The 19,053-nt window shown below is 42.0% G+C and overlaps 1 protein-coding gene across 1 annotated transcript in view; it reads left to right on the top strand.

Annotated features, from left to right (window-relative positions):
* The first annotated feature begins 1,703 nt into the window (after positions 1 to 1,703).
* LOC137352309 (lamin-B3-like) overlaps positions 1,704 to 19,053 on the top strand; it is a 58,957-nt gene continuing 41,607 nt past the window's right edge. The window contains exons 1-3 of the mRNA XM_068017595.1: positions 1,704 to 2,068; positions 11,048 to 11,204; positions 11,291 to 11,416. Coding sequence (XP_067873696.1) covers positions 1,725 to 2,068; positions 11,048 to 11,204; positions 11,291 to 11,416 — 627 coding nt within the window. The 5' untranslated portion in view covers positions 1,704 to 1,724. The remainder of the gene's footprint in view (positions 2,069 to 11,047; positions 11,205 to 11,290; positions 11,417 to 19,053) is intronic.

Raw genomic sequence — 19,053 nt, 5'->3', positions numbered from 1 at the left:
CAGTGCCTGTCCACCATCTACAAGGCACAAGTGTGATGATATACTCTCCACTTGCTTGGATGGGTGCAGCTCCAACAGCACTCAAGAAGCTCAACATCATCCAGGATAAAGCAGGCCCATGCACCACCTTCACCATTCACTCCCTTCACCACTGACGCACAGTGGCAGCAGTGTATACCATCTACAAGGTGCACTGCAGCATCTCACCAAGTCTCCTTCGACAGCACCTTCCAAACCTGCGACCTCTACCACCTAGAAGGACAAGGGCAGCAGATGCATGGGAACACCACCACCTGCAAGTTCTCCCCCAAGCCACACACCATCCTGACTTGGAATTATATCACCATTCCCTCACTGTTGCTGGGTCAAAATCCTGGAACTCCCTTCCAAACAACACTGTGGGTGTACCTACAGCCCAAGGACTGCAGTGGTTCAAGAAGGCGGCTCACCACCACCTTCTCAAGGACCATTAGGGATGGGCAATAAATGCCCACATCCCATGAACGAATAAAAAAAAGTAAATGAACATGGATTGGGAAAAGCCATTCAGCCCATCAACTCAATTGATGTGAAGTAGAAGGTGCCAGAGTTTCATACACACGTATTCAAATGCATGCACAAAACACTGTGCTAGTGGAATTCATAACAATTAAAAATACTTGAGCAGAAGATCACATTTTTTAATCATTAAGACAGGAATGGTGAACTATGGGGAAACTTCAAAAGCTATGATTTCTGATCAGTGAGAGATTCCCACAGTTACCGGGAGCTGAGACTAAGGATGCATTTCGACAACAGTTTAAAGCGATTCCATTTTGTACCAACATTGCAGTTATAAATGTAGCCAGAAACTGGTGTCAGAGCCTGACTAACACTGAAATGAAGCAGAGTGAGACTCCCTGAGAGAGGGAATTCTCTGCTTCACTTCAGGAAGTTTAAGCTTTCACACTTGATTTGTGTTTCACGTTTAGCACTGGTATGAAACAGTTTCAGCTTTCCATTTGTGGAGTGCAAGTGCATAAGACACAATTAAGAACTGAAGAAAATCAGTCATTTGGAACCTTAGAATGTCAGCTGTGTCTCAGTTGGTAGCACACTTACTGTTGAGTCAGAAGGTTGTGGCACAAAAATCAAGGCTCATACTCCAGTGCAGTACTGAGGAAGTGCTGCAGTGTCAAAGATGCAGTCTTTCAAATGAGATGTTAAACCCGAAGCCCTGCACCCCGCTAGCAGGGGGAGCCTTTGTTAGATGACACTGTGGCAACCCAAAGTGTTTTAGAAGAAAAGACATGCAGAAGCTGGGCTCCCTCCTCAGATGGCAAGGCATTGTGGAGCTTCCCTGTTTATGACACTCCCCATTACTCGTCCGTCAAAAATAGGCACACTCAAAATCTGTCCAATGTTGGCTGTTTTAAATAATGATGGCTTTAAACCACGTGGATTATCCTTGACTATGTTTCAAACACATTTAACATGTTAGAAATAACACTTTAAAACGGTGCAGCTATGGAAACATTCTAATGGTGAATCGAAGATCCTTTAGTAAAATTATGTGACACAATATAAACCTATCCTTCCTCCCACAAACAAACATGGCCTTAGGTCGAAGTGCAACTTCTGATTTTATTCTTCGATACCGTGACGAACAGCGGTGTTTTATTGAGCTATTTAATGCAGTTGGACTATAGGTTGGGTGGCAGAACTGATCTCAAACTGTGAAGGAAATGTTTCTGAGATCCTCTACTCCGCACCGCCGGCCGGGCTCCGGGGCGATGCAGAGCCCGGGCAGCATAAGCCGGCTCCAGGAGAAGGAGGATCTGCAGCAGCTCAATGACCGGCTCGCCGCCTGCATCGAGCGGAACCTCTCGCTGGAGAACGAGAAGCAAACGCTGCTGCAGCAACTGGCCGACTCGCAAGAGGACAGCGCCGAATTCCGCATCACCCGCTCCCGCTATGAGACCAAGCTGGCCGACACCAGGAAGGCGCTGGACAGGGCGGCCAACGAGCGGGATCGGCTGCGGATCGAGCTGAACTCAGTCAATGAGGAGCACCGCAACTTACAGGAGAGGTGAGAACAATACAGGCACCTCAACCCAATTGAAACCCATCAGTGCTTCCCAGCTGGTGGATTCCTTCAGACAAGAAGTTAGCATTTATTTTCTGCATTCTGATTATAAATGGTAGGAAGTGATATAAATTGACAAATTATGTGGAGAACCAAGTTAGTAGTTGTTGCTCTTGTCACCCAACCGGTAGACATGGGATCTCCAACAGTCAGACCTCGACATTCCTAATCCACTGGGAAAAGGCCTTCATCCTTAACCTCTCAAAAGTTTGCTTGTTGGAACTGTTAAAGTCTAAAGGAAACACAAAAGGATTTAAATGCAAGCAGACTTTTTTAAAAAAATCAAAAGAATTGTCAAGTGGTCACCAGCCAGTTGATTCTTTAATTCAGAGATTCTAAATGTCAACGGAATAGCATTCAAGGGTATTCAATAATGGTCACAACCCGTTCATTCCACATTTGCAAATTTTGGGAGGCCTGCACTATAGATAGATTGGGACTTTAAAGTTATAGAGACATAGACACTGAGGGTTTTTGAGTGGGGATATAATTTGGTTCCATAAGATGATGAGAACCATTGCAAAAGTGGACATAGGCAGGTTATTTAACTTGGATGTTTATGTGAACTAAAAAAAGCACGAAACTACCAACTTGCAAATGAAAGTAGAGAATATGTATTTTCCCCCAGAGTAGCAGATGAAGAAAGAGTCACAGCAGAATTATTTGCCATAAAAACAAGAAACACTGGAAATACTCAACAGGTCTGGCAGCATCTATGGAGAGAGAAGCAGAGTACTGCCTGTGTGGAGTTTGCAAGTTCTCCCTGTGTCTGCGTGGGTTTCCTCCCACAAGCCAAAAGACTTGCAGGTTAGTAGGTAAATTGGCCATTATAAATTGTCACTAGTATAGGTAGGTGGTAGGGAAATATAGGGACAGGTGGGGATGTGGTAGGAATATAGGATTAGTATAAATGGGTGGTTGATGGTCGGCACAGACTTGGTGGGCCGAAGGGCCTGTTTCAGTGCTGTATCTCTAATCTAATCAGAGTTAACGTTTTAGGTCCGTGACCATTCATCAGAACTGGCAGATATAAGAAATGTAAAGGATTTTAAGCAAGTAAAGCAGGGGTGGGGCAAGAGATAACAAACGAGAAGGTATTGATAGGACAAGGTCACAATAGCTGACCAGAAGGTCATGGAGCAATTGCAAACAATATTTTAAATGTGTGCTGAAAGACAAAGCATTAGTGCAGATAGGGTGTTAATGGACTGAAAACTGAACAGCCACAAGCACAAACATGAAAAAAAAACACAGTGGGTAGGTACAGTAGAAACAAACTGAACAAACTAAAATAAAATAAAGACAAAAAAGAAAAAAAAAACTAAAAATAAAAGTAAAATGGGGGGCCCAACATGCTCTGAAATTATTTGTTGGTTTTATTAACTAATTTTAAAGAGAAACTAACAAATATCTTTAGAAATAAAAACAAGAAATGCTGGAAATAATCAGCAGGTCTGGCAGCATCTGTGGAGAGAGAAGTAGAGTTAAAGTTTCAGGTCAGTGACCCTTCTTCAGAACTGAACCTTTAATGCAATATTAGTTATCGCTGAAAACTAGTAATAGTAATTGAGATCTGAAATACTTTTTAACTGATAATTTTTAGGAGATTCTCATACAAATAATGACATCATGATATATTTGCATAGGCCGATCAAATTCATTAGAACTAGTATAAAAAATTCTTTTAAAGCCAGCCTCCATCTTACTCCCTTCAAGATATCTACTACATTCCTTGTACCCTTTTATGGGGTGATATCTGTAATCATTGTCTCTATAGCACTTGCTGAAGATGTGAAAGGGTTAAGTGTTAATTGTTCCATGAACCATGGGCATGTCTAAAGGTTCACCCAGTTGGCAGATTAATATCTTTTTGAGCAAATGGCCATTTTTAGTACTCCTAGGAACTCCTTTGTGATGATTTTGTAAAATGTATCGATTCTACCCTTGCCTAGAGCTTAATCTATCATTGGCTGGTTCAGGACAATAATTGGTAATGCAGTTATTGGCTGGTTATGGTAGAGTGGAAAACTAGATTTGACTCTACCTTTGAATGATGTATTAATGGGTCTGAGCAATGGGCCATGAACTGGCTGTGTGACAAGTGTTCCTTTTTTCCCAACGTTTTCCATGTTCAACTTTCTTTGAATATTGATATTTTATTTTAAATGTACAAAATGATTAAGTCCCAAATTCTTCCACTTGATCTCTTTTATAACTAAGTTTTTAATAAAGTTAATTCTCCACCATTTAAAATTAATTTGAGAGACGCACTTGCTGATGTACATTCTAATTCTCAAAATTGCAGAAAGTAAAGTTGAGAGTTTTGTATTTAAGAGGAATTGTCACTTTTTAAGTGGCCTTTCGAAGCAGGACAACAGCTGTTGCTAGATGTTGCTATGAAACCATCACATTACCAAAGCCAAGACTTGGGAGATGGATTCAGATATGGTAATTTCATCGAATAGGTGTGGGATATGCAGGTTTGTAAGTGATTGTATTGTGAATGTAGATGTCTGCATTTTGCAAAGGTAAAAATTGAGTGCTGGGTGTCCTTGTGGTCTACATGTCTTTGTGTGAGACACTACAAGCTGTGTGTTATTGGGGATTGGCCCCATGCATGAACACAAGAAATAGGAGCAGGAGTAGACCATATGGCCCATTAAACCTGCTCTGCCATTCAAAATGATTATGTCTGATCTTGGGATTCAGCTTCACTTTCCCGCCCAGTCACTGTACCCCTTGATTAAACTTCAGTAGCCTGCCTGGTGTCATAATTCACGTTGTAAATCTGAGTTCTTTTTGCCCTCAGTCTGGTTCAGTAAATATACCGAGTCGGATGTGTAGATAAAATCAATTACTTTATTTGCGCATTAGCCGGCGGACTTATTCTGACACAGCAGCACTGACTTCACCGGAGTCTGTTGGGTCCACCAGAGTAAGTGACCGTTTGGGATACACATACTACTGTTTATACATTAAGATTCATACTACACCTCCTTGTTTAACCAATCATTGCGGTACAATTCCACTTCACCCACGTCGTGACATGCAGTACATCTGTTACTGAGATTAACAATACACTCCATTCTCAATACATACTTGTTATATTGCTTTGCACAAGCAAGATAAAAGAAAGCAGACAAGCAAGATAAATTAGCAAAAGCAGAAAAGTCAGTAACGAACATTCTGGTCTCACTCCCTACATCTGTCTTGGTTCTGCTGATACCTTGTGACTGATGTTTCTGGTTAGATAAGCTGCATTCTGCTATGGCTGTTTCTTAACAATTAAGTCATACTAGCAAAGCTCAGCAAACTGCTCCTATTATTCCTAACTTGGCTAAATTTCCCATTAAGCATAGTGCCTTGCCTTTCTGCTCACTTCTACAACGTGGGTGGTGGTCATTTCCTCATTTATCTGTCTGAGGACAGCATGATGTGCTTTAACAAGTGAGAAGGCAATCTATTTTACAATATTCTTTCTACAGGAACCATCTGGCTAGAATTATAGACCTTTTGTGAATAATTTAAAATACTCTGAAGGTATTTTAGAGAAACATCGTCATTTGAGTAGCAAACTACTCTTATTTTGAAAACTAAGTTGATGGTGAAACAAAGACTAGGAGTTTTTTTTCAAAAGAAACCTGTAAGAATTATTGAAAGCCCAAAGGTATGAATTTTAGAAAATGGTACTGAGTAATGGTTATATCTAGTATATAATGTACATAGATATTGCAACAGGGTTGTTCATATGAGGTTACTGAGTATATTATTTACAAGTTGTCAATGAAGATTATAGCACAATTAAAAACCAGGGGAGTTTAAAATCTGAATTAATTTTTTATTCTTTCTTGGGATGTGAGCGTTGCTGGCAAGGGCAGCCTTTATTTTCCATCCCTAATTGCCCACCTTGAGGAGGTGGTGGTGAGCTGCAGCCTTAAACTTCTGCAGTCCACGTGGTGTAGGTACACCCCCAGTGCTGTTGGGGAGGGGTGGGGGGTTCTAGGATTTTGACGTAGCAACAGTGACCGTGTATAATTTGGAAGCGAACTTGCAGGGGGTGGTGGTGTTCCACAGCGCCTGCTGCCCTTGTTCTTCTAGGTGGTAGGGGTCAGGAGTTTGGAAAGTACTAATGAAGGAGCCTTGGCAAGTTGTGATGTTGAATGGGGTACTGATCAAGTGGAATGCTTTGTCCTGGATGGTGTTGAGCTTATTGAGTGGTGTTGAAGTTGCACTCATCCAGACAAGTGAAAGAGCATTCCTTCACACTCCTGACTTGTGCCTTGTACACGGTGGACAGGCTCTGGGGAGTTGGGAGGTGAGTTACTTGCTGCAGAATAATTATTAGTAGCCACATAACTTATATGGGTAGTTTGGTTAAGTTTCTGGTCAGTGGTAAGCCCAGGATGTAGATGGTGGTGGATTCAGTGATGGTAATATCATTGAATGTCAAGGGGAGATGGCTAGATTCTCTCTTGTTGGAGACGGTCATTGCTTTGCACTTGTGTAGTGCAACTGTTAGTTGCCACTTATCCGCCTAAACCTGAATGTTGTCCGGGTCTTGCTGCTTGCGGACACAGACTGATTCAGTATCTGAGGAGTTGTGAATGGTACTGAACGCTATGCAACCATCAACAAAGATCCCCAATTCTGACCTTACGATGGAGGGAAGGTCATTGATGAAGCAACTGAGGATGGTTGGACCTAGGACACTACCCTGAGGAACTCTTGGATCAATATCCTGGGGCTAACATGATTGGCCTCCAACAACCACAACCATCTTTTGTTGTTGTAGGTATGACTCCAACAAGTGGAGAGTTTTCCCCCATTTCCCATTGACACAGTTTTTTGCTAGGGCTCCTTCATGCCACACCCGGTCAAATTACACCAAGAATCAGTTTCATGTGCAGTCAAGAAATCTGTAGTTTAATCACCCACTTTTTTTTATTACAGTTGATAACTGTATTCCAGTTATAAAAACAATTTGGACGCTGGTTCAGGAAGAATAGTGTTGAAGTTTTCTGATTCTAAATTTGAGGCATGGCCTGCCATGAAGAAGGATGCAGGCACGTTTCCAGAATGGGCAGATTAGCAACAGGTTCAGTTGAATTTAGAGTAGTGTGACGTACATTATTTTGCTAGATGTATAAAGAGTGGAATTGCAGACATTCATAGAATCATAGAAAGTTTAAGGCACAGAAAGAGGCCAACTAAACAGTAAAAGGCAAAGGAACCTTGAATATAAAAAAACAAGGAAACAATATTGAATTTGAACAAGGTATTAGTTAGGCCAGAGTTGGAATATTCCATGCAAATGTGTAGAATGTAGATGTTCTAATCTAACTAAATTGATTGTCTCAGAGAGTTAAAGTTGGCATCCTACATGCTTCCATTTATATAAGCACATTTCATGACTTCAGGGCATCCCATGTGCTCACGTCTCTGGAGTGAGACTACAATCTTCTGATTCAGAGGTGAGAATACCACCACTGAGCCACAGCTGGCATTGATTGTTTTTTTAAAAGGGATTGGTTCCATTAATGTCACTTGACTTTCCATTAAAGTACTGTGTTAGCTCATGACATTTTCATACAGCTGCTTATGAACACGAGGGAGTGCAACAATAGCTTTTGTCTTCCAAATTCGATTGGATTATTGCTGAATTCAACATTTGATGGTTGCAGGTTTGTCTCTAGAGCCGTGAACAATTTTAGATCATCAGTTGCACACCCGACTAAACTCCGTGGACTTAAAACAAAGTAATTGTTCCAATCTTAAGCTTGCATTGCTCTTAGTGGAAGTACAACTGTTCCAAAGAAAGCTTATCAACCCTCTTCAGCTGGTAAAATGTAATCAAAATGCCCAATGGCCTGATAAAACATATATACCACAATTCAGTTGAAATGATTAATTTGGACACTGTTTCATTTCATCATTCTAACTGCAAATTCTGTTGGCTGAAGTGGTTGCTAATGAGACGGTGGAATGTAAATGGGTCCATGATTTTCATTTTCAAAACACAACTGTACCATACTAAAAACAGCAAATGACTTTAACACATTTGTCAAAGGTGTTTGTAGTACAGCAAAAGTCTTTAGTAAATTTTTCTGTTTAGTTGTTTCCAGAGTTTGGAGAACCAGGGTTCTGAAATGATGAAATGTACACTAATCTACTGTTTTCCCATTACCAAGATGCAGCGTAGAGTTGATGGGCTATTCTATTTATTAAGCTTTTGATATAACCAGTCTTATTTCATATTCTCTGGTCACCCTGTCATTTCCATATTTAAATTTTGTGGTTTGATTTCATTTGCTAGTCAATGTTATGTGACTTTACACACACACAATTAAGCCCAAGTGCAATCCCCAGGTGAATTTTTGTATCCCCATTTCTTGGCATAAATTATACATGTCACATTTATATTTACATCATTCTCTCTGTGATGGTGCTGCAGCATCACATTAGAGGCAATATGCCACTAGTGGCAAGTCTCCAATAGGCAGCTTCCAGTATAAATATGGAAAGAGGAATTTATAGTGATGGGTGGGGGGTTTGGGGAATAATGACAGGAAATGCATGTAGACATACTGATCTATTCATAGATGTGTCTGAGTTCATGGGCTTACAAATCTCAGCATGTCCGAGGTTAGCCAGCCCATCCATTCCTGTTGTTGATGGGATTTTGTCATCCATATGAGTTGCAGTTTCATGCTAACTATAACTATAATTATAAACCCATATTTACATAAGTAGCTTGTGATATGTGTATGGAATTGCTTCCCAAGCAATGCATTTTGCCCTCCTGCCTCTAGTTGGTTTGACTCATAACAACATCCATTGGCACTCATTATCTCATCAGAATTGATGCTTTTCAGGCATTTTGCTGGGAAGGCAGTCAAAATATTTTTGTAGAACATTTATATGATCCCCTGGTCCAGCTGCTGTTTGAAACCTGTTTGCAGATAAAATATGTACAAATGGTATATCAATATGATTCCTTTAAAGGTTTTTTTAGTTTACATATCACATATGTATTTAGCAAAACTTTATATTTACTTTTGTTGTTTTTTCCTCGAGCATGTTAGCTTCAAACCATTCAGCATACTGATGCAATTGCAACAATGCTAAGCAGCAGTGAGTAAAGCAAATCAGATGGGATGGATTAAAAGTTCAATATTGAGCTGAAATTGAGGTAATCCTGCCTATTTATAAATCATTGGCATGACTGCACTTAGAATACAGTTTTGGTTGTCACAATGCAAAAAGAGATATTGCAACAATTGAAAGGATACAGAATAGAGGAAACGGAATGATGAAAGAGGATTTAAAAATCTGATTGTTATTGGACATGTTCTGACTGGAAAATAGAAGGTTTCGAGCTGATATGATTGCTGTTGGTAGGATCCGAAAGGGACGAGATAATCAAGACCTTGATAAGAAATTCTGTCTTGCCCAGAACAGTAGAACCTGAGAACATTCTGAAAACAATGACAACACACTTACTGAAATAATCAGTGCAATAAACTCCATAGGGAGATGGTGGAAGCCATTAATACCGATTAATTCAAATGCAGATCGAACAAGTTTCTTTCAGAAAACAACAGTTTGGGATACAATGGGCTGGATTTTACATTGCCGCCGCTGAAATCGGCAGTGGCCATAAATAATGGGGGCCTGCACACACGGGCGGTACTTCACAGAGCTGCTGCAATATTAAACACAGCGACTTATTTAAATGGCCGGGGCGGAGCGCCCACCACCCTCCCCGATGTTGAGGGGATGGGCAGTCCGTCCCGGCAACGGAGTCAGGCATCACTGTGCAGACACCGACACCATTTTTAAAGGGCTTTGAACCCTACATTGCAATTTTAAAAAAAAGTTAAATGTTTGATCCTGACCCTCCCCTCCCTTCCCGCCCCCCCCCCCCAATACAATAAATTAAGTACCTGCCCTCTTATTTCCCCCCCCCCGACAAACACTGATCTGGTGCACGTGATTTCCCCTCTCCCCAACCCCCGCCAAGTTCACACACCTTAAGCTTTATCTCTTCCCACCATTCCCGAGACTAGTTAAATTACTGTGATGTCGCTCCCCCACCCTGCATAGAGAAACTTACCTGCTCTCTTTCCCCCACCCCCACCCCCCCGCCCCCCCCACCCCCACCAGTGCTCCACCTTGGATCTCCGGACAGAGGTGTGGGAGTGCCAGCCACTGGCACCAATATCAGAGCGGGACAGACACGGGAGCAGGTAAGTAAGTAATTCATTCATTTGCATTTTTAAAAAATATGCAGATTTTGCTCCCGTCTTCAAGCGGCGGGTGTCCACCACGAGGCCTCACCGCCACTGGCAATATCGGGCCGGGGGTCTCTCAGTGTCGAGGCTCGTGGTGGGCCTCTCCTGAAGGCATTTTCTGCCTCTGCCCCGGCACAACCACCAATGTCTCGGGGGGTCGGGGGGGCACGCAGGGGTTGCTGTAAAATCCAGCCCAATATCTGAGTTATTTCATGCTTGGAAGCAGCTGGTGACTTTGAACCTGTGGTTGTCAAAGCTCTCCACCACTTGCATTTTCCCAGGTCATGTGTGTTGTAAACTAATTGAGAGAGATTAATTACAATAACTAGTCAGCAACTCTGCTATCATTGTATTATGCAAGGCAAATTAGTTGGGCCTGTAGTTCTTTACAGGGGCAAATTCTACTGCAGCACTGATCTACTGGCTGGTGCTTTTTAAAGTAATTGTAAGAAAGATCTTTTAAAAATGTGAGGAAGTGTGTTTTGTTTTGCAAGTCCTTTGCTTCGATACACAAGCAGCAGATGTCCTTTGATTTTAATATATCAAATTTTGGAACTAGTAAAATAAATTAACTCCAGTCCAAGTAGAAATAATTGGAATGAAAATCCTATGTAATGTTCTATTCTTCCAGAAATACAAAAAAGGAATCTGAGTTGAAATCTTCTTTGGCCCGGGTAAGAGACCTGGAAACTTTACTGAATTCCAAAGAGGCTCATGTGGCAACATATCTGAGTGAGAAGAGGAGCTTGGAGAAAGAGCTGTCTGAAGCCCAAGTTCAAATTGCAAAAGTAAGCATGGTGTACCAGCAACCTTGCTCCCTCCCCTCCTCAAAAAAGACGTTGATACTTATGTTATCTGTTTCATTTTACTTTAGGTTAATTCAATTGGGAATGAGGCCAAAACACAACTACAAGATGAAAGGTTACAAAGATGCGACTTGACAAACAGACTACAAACATTGCAGGAAGAGTTAGATTTTCAGAAAAACCTCCATGCGAAGGTATGCATCTGATGTTTAAAGCAGTTACAACTGTTTTTGTGCGAGATCCCTTGATAGGATCAACTCTCATTGATCAGTGGCACTGGCTGTGTTTAAAGATCATGAAGTTGTGCTAAATTCCAGAGCGGCTCAGTTGGCTGCAATCGCCCACCTCCTTTACGTTACAGAAGTGCTATAGCCAGATTTCCTTGCTGTCCTTTTTATATTAGGCATTCAAGCATGCACAACCAATACAAAGTCGCAAACAGAATTTTGTTAATCAGATGGGATGTTTCCTATGGGTACGTGTGCAGGGCAACATTGGTGAATGTCTGGGAAACTTGTGTCCAGATGTGAGATGGGGGACCTGATACAAGTATGATTTTTCTTTGTCACCATCTGTTTCCCTTTGTGATCGGTAACCAGCTGTTCGAACTACCTCATGAAATACCTTCCTGAGGAGGGCTGTAATGCATCTGATGGCAAAGTTCCTGGCTCATTTACCTTATTCTTCATCTCCTGTGCAACCTTATATGTTAAAAAGGGTATTAATTTCAAATATGACTGAAAGAGCAATATTGTGTCTAAAGAACTTTATATTCCATAAGAGAACAGAAATAATAAGGCCATGTAAAATAATTTAAACCAGGAAAGGGGCATAGTCGTGGGGAGGGATAGTTCAGATATCTTAAGGTAAAAATGAGAGAGAGCAAAGATTGAAGTTTCAAAAGTGATAACACCTATATATTTCTGGAACAGATGTTATTGAAAGCAATAACAATATACCTGTTTAAAAATAAACTGCAGTGGTAAAATAAAAATAACATATTTAATTCCCTGCGTAGCAATATTCAGAGCATCCTCATCGAAGTGTTGGGGCAGGGGGAACATCTGGGCACATGGGCGGAGTAGGAACTGTTACAAAGTAGAGCTCTGCACAGAGGTTAGAGCTATCAGAAAAGGTTGAACAGGCTCTGTTCTCTGAGAAGGCTGAGAGGTGACCTGATAGAGGCCTTCAGGATTATGAAAGGGTTTGACCGGGTCGCCATAGAGAAGATATTTCCACCTGCAGGCGAGATCAGAACTAGAATCAATAACTCTAAGATAGTCACTAAAAAATCCAATGGGGAATTCAGGAGAAACTTCTTTACACAGAGAGTGGTTAGAACATGGAACTCGCTACCCCAGGGAGTAGTTGAGACAAATAGCATAGTTGCATTCCAGGGGAAACTGTATTAACATGAGAAAGAAAGGAATAGAAGGATCTCAGTAAGGTCAGATGAAGAGGGGCAGCAGGAGGCTTGAGTGGAGTATAAACATTGGGCTGAATGGCTTGTTTCTTAGCTACAAATACTTTGTTATATGCCAGCACATAGGGTAAGAAATAAAACAAATGAGTTAGAAGCATAATCTGTTTAAAGGGCATGATGTTCTGGACGTTGTAGACACTTGGCCAACAGCTTTGGCATCTGAGAATAAATATTACAAGCTATAAGATCTTTGGAAAGTAGGAGGGGGAATAATATTGATAAAAGACCCAATTACAGCAGTAGAAAGAGAGGATTTCAGTAAGGGTGAAGAAGCAATATAAACAGTATGAGCATAAATAAGGAACAGCAACAAATGCATGACTGCTAGGATCTTCTTGCTAACCTAGTGATATACTGGGGGGCATATAAATATGAAGATTAGGGTGCAGAAGCAATTTGGTTATGATGGGTGCTTTTAATTTTTATATAGATTGGGAGAAGCAGAACAGCTCAAGTAATAAAGTTAACAAATTTCTAGAACATTATTTCGGACAGTTTTCTACAGCAGTGTTTTTCAGAACAGGTGATGGAACAGGTCGTACTAGATTTACCAATGAGGCATAAAACAGAATTAGTTAACCATCAGATTGTAGAGGAACATCTTGTAAAGAGTGATCATAATGTGATTGAATTTAATATTGGGTTGGAGAGAGAGAAGGGAAAGACAGAAAGAAAAGTTTTAACTTTGAGTAAAGCAAATTTCAATCGGTTGAGAAACAGACCGACCACAATAAACTGGGGTGAAATGTTAATTGATATGCCAACAAATAGTGGGAAGTTTTCAAAGATATATTTGGTACCATACAGTGACACCGGCAAAAAATTGGCACTTACTGACCATCGCAAGTAATTTACATTGTAATAGACACAAGTTGCACCTTAAAACTGCGGACTCTTGCAAATTACGAACTATGGACAGCCATCAATACATCAAGTCTGTTTACAAGTTGAAACATGGGACACACTTGTCAATGCAAGGTGTCAGAGGATGACAGAAGCAGCTTTTGTAAAATGGAGATCTTTTTATGCAACACCCATAGCAGCAGAGAAAGTACTCCATCTCTAAAACTGAATGCTAGTAGGCGCTATCCCAGGTTTAGAGCAGTTTCCCTGCTGTGGATGCTGGGTGAAGAACTCCCCATTCCATAGAAGCTGGAAAGTGCAATGAGGAACATCACATCACTCCGCAGTTTCCTGGAATCGGGTTCCTATCCCGAACGCTGCCTCCAAAAGCCTGGCAGATAAATTTCCCATGGTAGTGCGCCCACATGAGAAATTTATGAGGTACCATAAATAATGATAGTCAGTATGACATCGTGAGTCAGCCACAAGGTTGAAGTGTTTTCCTTTAAACAGAATCATTTCTCGCCTTTTCCACTGAGTTCATCAGCAACTGGTGCTCAGAGCCGTCACTGCAGAGAGTCGCAACTGGCTGCACACTGTGAATTCAGCGCCCTAAAATCATCTGGAGTGGGGGGATGGCCTGAAATCCTGTGAGTGGGAGGGTTTGAGGAGAGGGAGGTAAAGGGAATAGGGTGGGGTAGATGGGGGCTTCGGGAGCAGACTGAGAAATGTGGGGATGAGACGGGGAGAGGGGAATGGGGCTGGGAGAAATGGAGACGGGAATGAGGATTGCGGTAGGATGGGAGAGATGGACATTCCTTCTTAAATGGAAAAGGACCCTGGGATGGCACTGAACTTGGAAACCTAATGACCAGAAAATTAAATTACCTCCTGCTGGCAGGGCTTCAGAATGGGCACGATCCAAGTGAGGGTGCAAAAAGATAGGAACATTGCAGGAGGTACAGCCAATCTTGGGATATTTGACTCATCTGGTTTACTGTACATTCAACAATTTTGAAAACAGTGACTTCCGCCAGCGTCATTAGAGTGCTCCAAGCTGCACACATGTGTAAATTATCTGCTGCTGTCAGTGAGATGCTGTGCATGCGCAGCCTAGGTCTTGCCAGGACTAGTTGGCGCCTGCGTGGGTAAACTTCGTCAAGGAGGCACACCTGGTCATTCTTCGTGCATGTGCCTGGTCTTCAGGCATGCAGGGTAAAGTGTCATCATGTATTGCAACTTCATCGGGTATCCAGCAACAACCCCCGCCCCCAACTTGGCTGCTTTGATCTTCACAGATGCATCAATCTTCGGTGCGGGTTTCTGAAAGTGGAAAGAGGAGAGGTTGCGTTGCGATCGCAATCGTTTTTTCTGGCTGAATGGGGGACCTTGAGGCTGGAGCTCGATCCCCGCCACTCACTCCCCCCAACTCAGCTACTCGCCCCTCTGGCCACTCTCCTCCTTTCCAACCCCCCACCCCTCGGCCACTCGTCCCAGAGCTCCACGCTTTCTACCCCCCCCCCCCAAACCGCAGACTCCAGACCTCGCCACTGCTCCCCCACTCCCCTCGGTCAATTGTTCTCCGCTCCTCACTACGCGCGCTCCCGCTCTCTGGCTGCTCCCTCCCCTCTTTTTTTTTTCTCCAACCCCCACTCCAGCTGCTAGCTATAGGCCCCACCACTTCCCTCCTCTCGGCTGCTCGCTCCTTTGGTTGCCCTGTCACCCCACACGGCCCGACCTGCTTCTTTGGGTGGCGCACAGAGAACGATTGAACGTGGTAGCGAGTAGCCGAGAGGAGCGAAGTGATACGGCCTGGAGCTAGCTTCTGGGGGGGGTGATGAGGAATGAGTGGCCAGAGAGCGGGGTGGTGGGGGGTGCGGAGGTCGGGGGGAGTAGTGGCGAGGTGTGCACCGACCGGCTGACAGAGGGGGGAACCGGTGATGCTGTAGCGAGTGCTTAAGGGAAGGTAATGGGTAGCCAGTGGTGAGAAGATGGGCGCAGGAGGGACTGATAGAGAGAAGCTCAATGGCAGGGGGAGCCAGGGACTTTTGGGGGTGGGATGGAGGTGGCGATGGCAGCCATTGAGTGGATATTCAGGTTTCATTTCTTTTTCTGTGATAAATTGAGCGGTGCCATCTTTAATCCTGGCAACTGCCTGAATGTTGCAGACAATGACGTTACAGTGGAAGAGGCTGCATTTGCACATGTCCTAGTACTGCGCCACCTAGTGTTTGCATTTGCAGCAAATTCAGCCTTTTGAAAATAAGGGTACCTTTAAATAAGACACCTGACAATAAGCTCCTTGGGTATCCCAAATTTACAGGTTTCACTGTACAAGACCAGTACATAACTTCCAAAAGGCAAAAGCTCCACTTGTGTAGTTAAGCAACCATGGACAATAAATAAGCTAAGAGATAATAAGCTAAAAGAAAAGGCTCACGCAAATACAAGGAAAAGTGGAAATCCAGCAAACTGGTCAAGTTCCAAAAAAAAACAAAGGGATAGAAAGAAATGAGCTATAAAAAGGGATATGCAAATTTAAGGGATATTAAAATTAACAGGAACATTTTTTATAATACTGTTCTGATGAAGAGTCATCGACTTGAAACATTAACTGTTTGTCTCCACAGATGCTGTCTGACCTGAGTATTTTCAACATTTTTTGTTTTAATTTTATAAATACAGTGACAGTAAGGCATAGGAGGCGCGTTTGTGCAAATGTGATTTGTCAACTGTATGGAGTGGCTGTTAGAATGTAGCCAGGGTAGACGCAGGTTGCTACAGGAGGATTGAAGTACTGTGGGGTAGAATTTCTGCTTTGGGTGCAGCTGGCGATTCAGGCATATATTGCGCCCAAAATTGCACTGGTTTTGAGAAATTCTTTTCCTCGAGTATCTGCTCAAACTCATTTTTATATCCTTGAACTCACAATCTGGTATGAACCAGTGTAATCGGGCAGGGTTTTAAAACACTATTTTTTGTTTAACATAAGTTCTTTTTAAAAAAAAAAAAAACAGCCTTGATATATTTCAGTGGTAACATGGTGCAGTTTGACTATGTTATGACCAAGGTAGGAGGAGTGCACTGTTAATTCAGTCCCACTTCTCCACAGGTCATGGCATATCAATAAATTTTCCCCACTTACCGAAACAGCCAATGAGATACTCTGTGTCTCTGAATAAAGCACACCAACCAGGTTTCTTAAATCTCCAACAAAATTAACTGTTTATTATAAAACCTAGTCTTAACCAATAATGAAGTAAATCTATATTCAAATTGAGACATTAAAGCCCCCTTATTTTTTCCTAGCCCTCATGCACATACATCCAAAAACCAGCTAACTGGGAAAAAAGGATTTTGGTTTACAGCTGTTCCATAGCAATGAAAGGAATCAAAGAAACTTCGACTGTCATGATCTGGAAGGAGGTTCTTTGGTTTGGTGAGGTGTCCCAAAGTCGAGTAGTTGGATGCCAGATGATGTCTTTCCAGGCAAGGTTGATGTCTGTGATGGGTAGGCGTTCAAAGAGCTTCAGCGGTAAATGGCTTCACATAAGGTCTTCCACCAAGTGTGCAGCAATTAGGATCCTTTTAGGTCTTGCAGCAGCAGTACAGCCGTAAAAGGTTTCTTCCAATATTCAGAATTTCTTAACTCGGGAGGCAACAGGAACCACACTTGATGCAGGGATTCTTTAGAGACAGGAGGCAATAGAAATCTGCCACATTTGAAATTCAGCATTTCTTCTCGAGATGCAGGGTTCCTTTACAGAGAGGTAGTACTATTTCTGCATCGTTTTCTGATCTTCAGGCAGGTCAAAATCAAATTTCAAATGCCTGTTTTTTGTCCAAACGTTCTGGCTTTTAAAAGTTCCAAACTGAAACCAAAACCTTTTGCAAGCAGGTCATATGCCCAGTTATAAATTCTCTCCTGTCATAACAGAGGGTAGCTCTGAGATCAATCTCCTGCTAGTTTCCTTGAAATTACCTGCATTGCAGTCCTTGTTTACCAGTTCAGCTTTTGTTGAACTTCCTTTCAAAATATCCATCAAGTTCAACTATTTGCAGGTGTTTCAATGTCCACTGAAATCCCTTTTCCAGTTTTTTTCAAAAAACATTGAAATCCTAAATTTTAATACCAAAATAAAATCCTGTTAACTAATACAGCTGAAAATGGGCCTATCACAAAAGAGTTAAGCATTTTTAATCAGGATTGACACTACCACGTGAGAAACTCTCTTTTAAATTACTGAGTGTATTTTTTTTTAAAGAAAAATATACAGAACTATTTGTTCGTTATGTTGGGGCACAGTAATTGGTTAATTAAGTTACATTCAAAAACTTTTAAATTGTGCCAATTGGTGCCCTTTCCTCCAATAAACCAATTTAATTTTTAGAGCCTCGAAGGCCTGTAAATGGGCGCAATTAGAGGAAAGTCACAATGATGATTAATTCTTCTGAGTTTGGCGGGTGGGGAGGGTTCATGCTCAGTTTTGTGAGCGGGGCTGGCTTCTAGCACGATGTTTTTTAAACTAGCACAGAAGATCGTGGAAACTTAGATTGCACTGAATGTATTTTGCACTTAACCAGCACAAAGGATTACAGAAATTTATCAGGTTTTGGGCAATCACCTAAAATCAATGAAACCTAGTGGAAACCTGTTTAAAGGTAGGTGGCGGTGAGACTATAATAGACAACAAACAAATACCAGACATATTGAATGAGCAGTTTACATCCCTGCTCACAGTGGAAGAAGAGGATAAAATACCTTTGGTACAAAGGAACCAAAATATAAGGCCAAGGAGGGAAGTTACTGGACTAAGAAAATGGTAATGGAGAAAATATTAGGACTTAAGGTAGACAAGTCTCTAGGACTTGATGGTTTTCATCTTAAAAGCTTAAAAGAAATGGGTAAGGACACTGCAAATATGTTAGTTAGATTTGGGGATTGTACCTTTTTGGGCTGGAAAATATCATTGCGTTTAAAAGGGATGGAGGCGGAAACCAGGAAATGACAGACTTATCAGTTAACCACAAATTGTGGGGAAAGGAAGGTCATGTCTGACTAGTTGCATTTTCTGAGGAGGTCACTAACATATTGGACAAGGAAGTATCAATGGATTTTGAGTAGAATGGACCTGCACTCTCTGGAGTTTATAAGAATGAGTGCTGATCTCATTGAAACATCTAAGATTGAGTGGGCTTGACAAGATAGATGCTGAGAGGTTTTTTCTCCCTGTCTGGAGAGTTTAGAGCGAGGGGTCATCGTCTCAGGAAAAAGGGTCGGCCATTTAGGACTGAGGGTTGTGGATGCTCATTTGTTGAGTATATTCAAGACTGAGATAGAGTTTTGGACACTAAGGGAATAGAGGGATATAGGGATAGAGCAGCAAAGTGGAGTTGAGGTAGGGAATTGGCCAAGATCTTATTGAATGGTGAAACAGGCTCGAGGGGCCATAAGGCCTACTTCTGCTCCTATTTTGGTGTTTTATGTTGTCTATAAAATGCCTC

Source organism: Heterodontus francisci, chromosome 38 (assembly GCF_036365525.1).
Source record: "Heterodontus francisci isolate sHetFra1 chromosome 38, sHetFra1.hap1, whole genome shotgun sequence".
Taxonomy (NCBI): Eukaryota; Metazoa; Chordata; class Chondrichthyes; order Heterodontiformes; family Heterodontidae; genus Heterodontus; species Heterodontus francisci.
The sequence above is the reverse complement of the archived record's forward strand: the minus strand, read 5'-3'. Positions and strand labels throughout refer to the sequence as shown.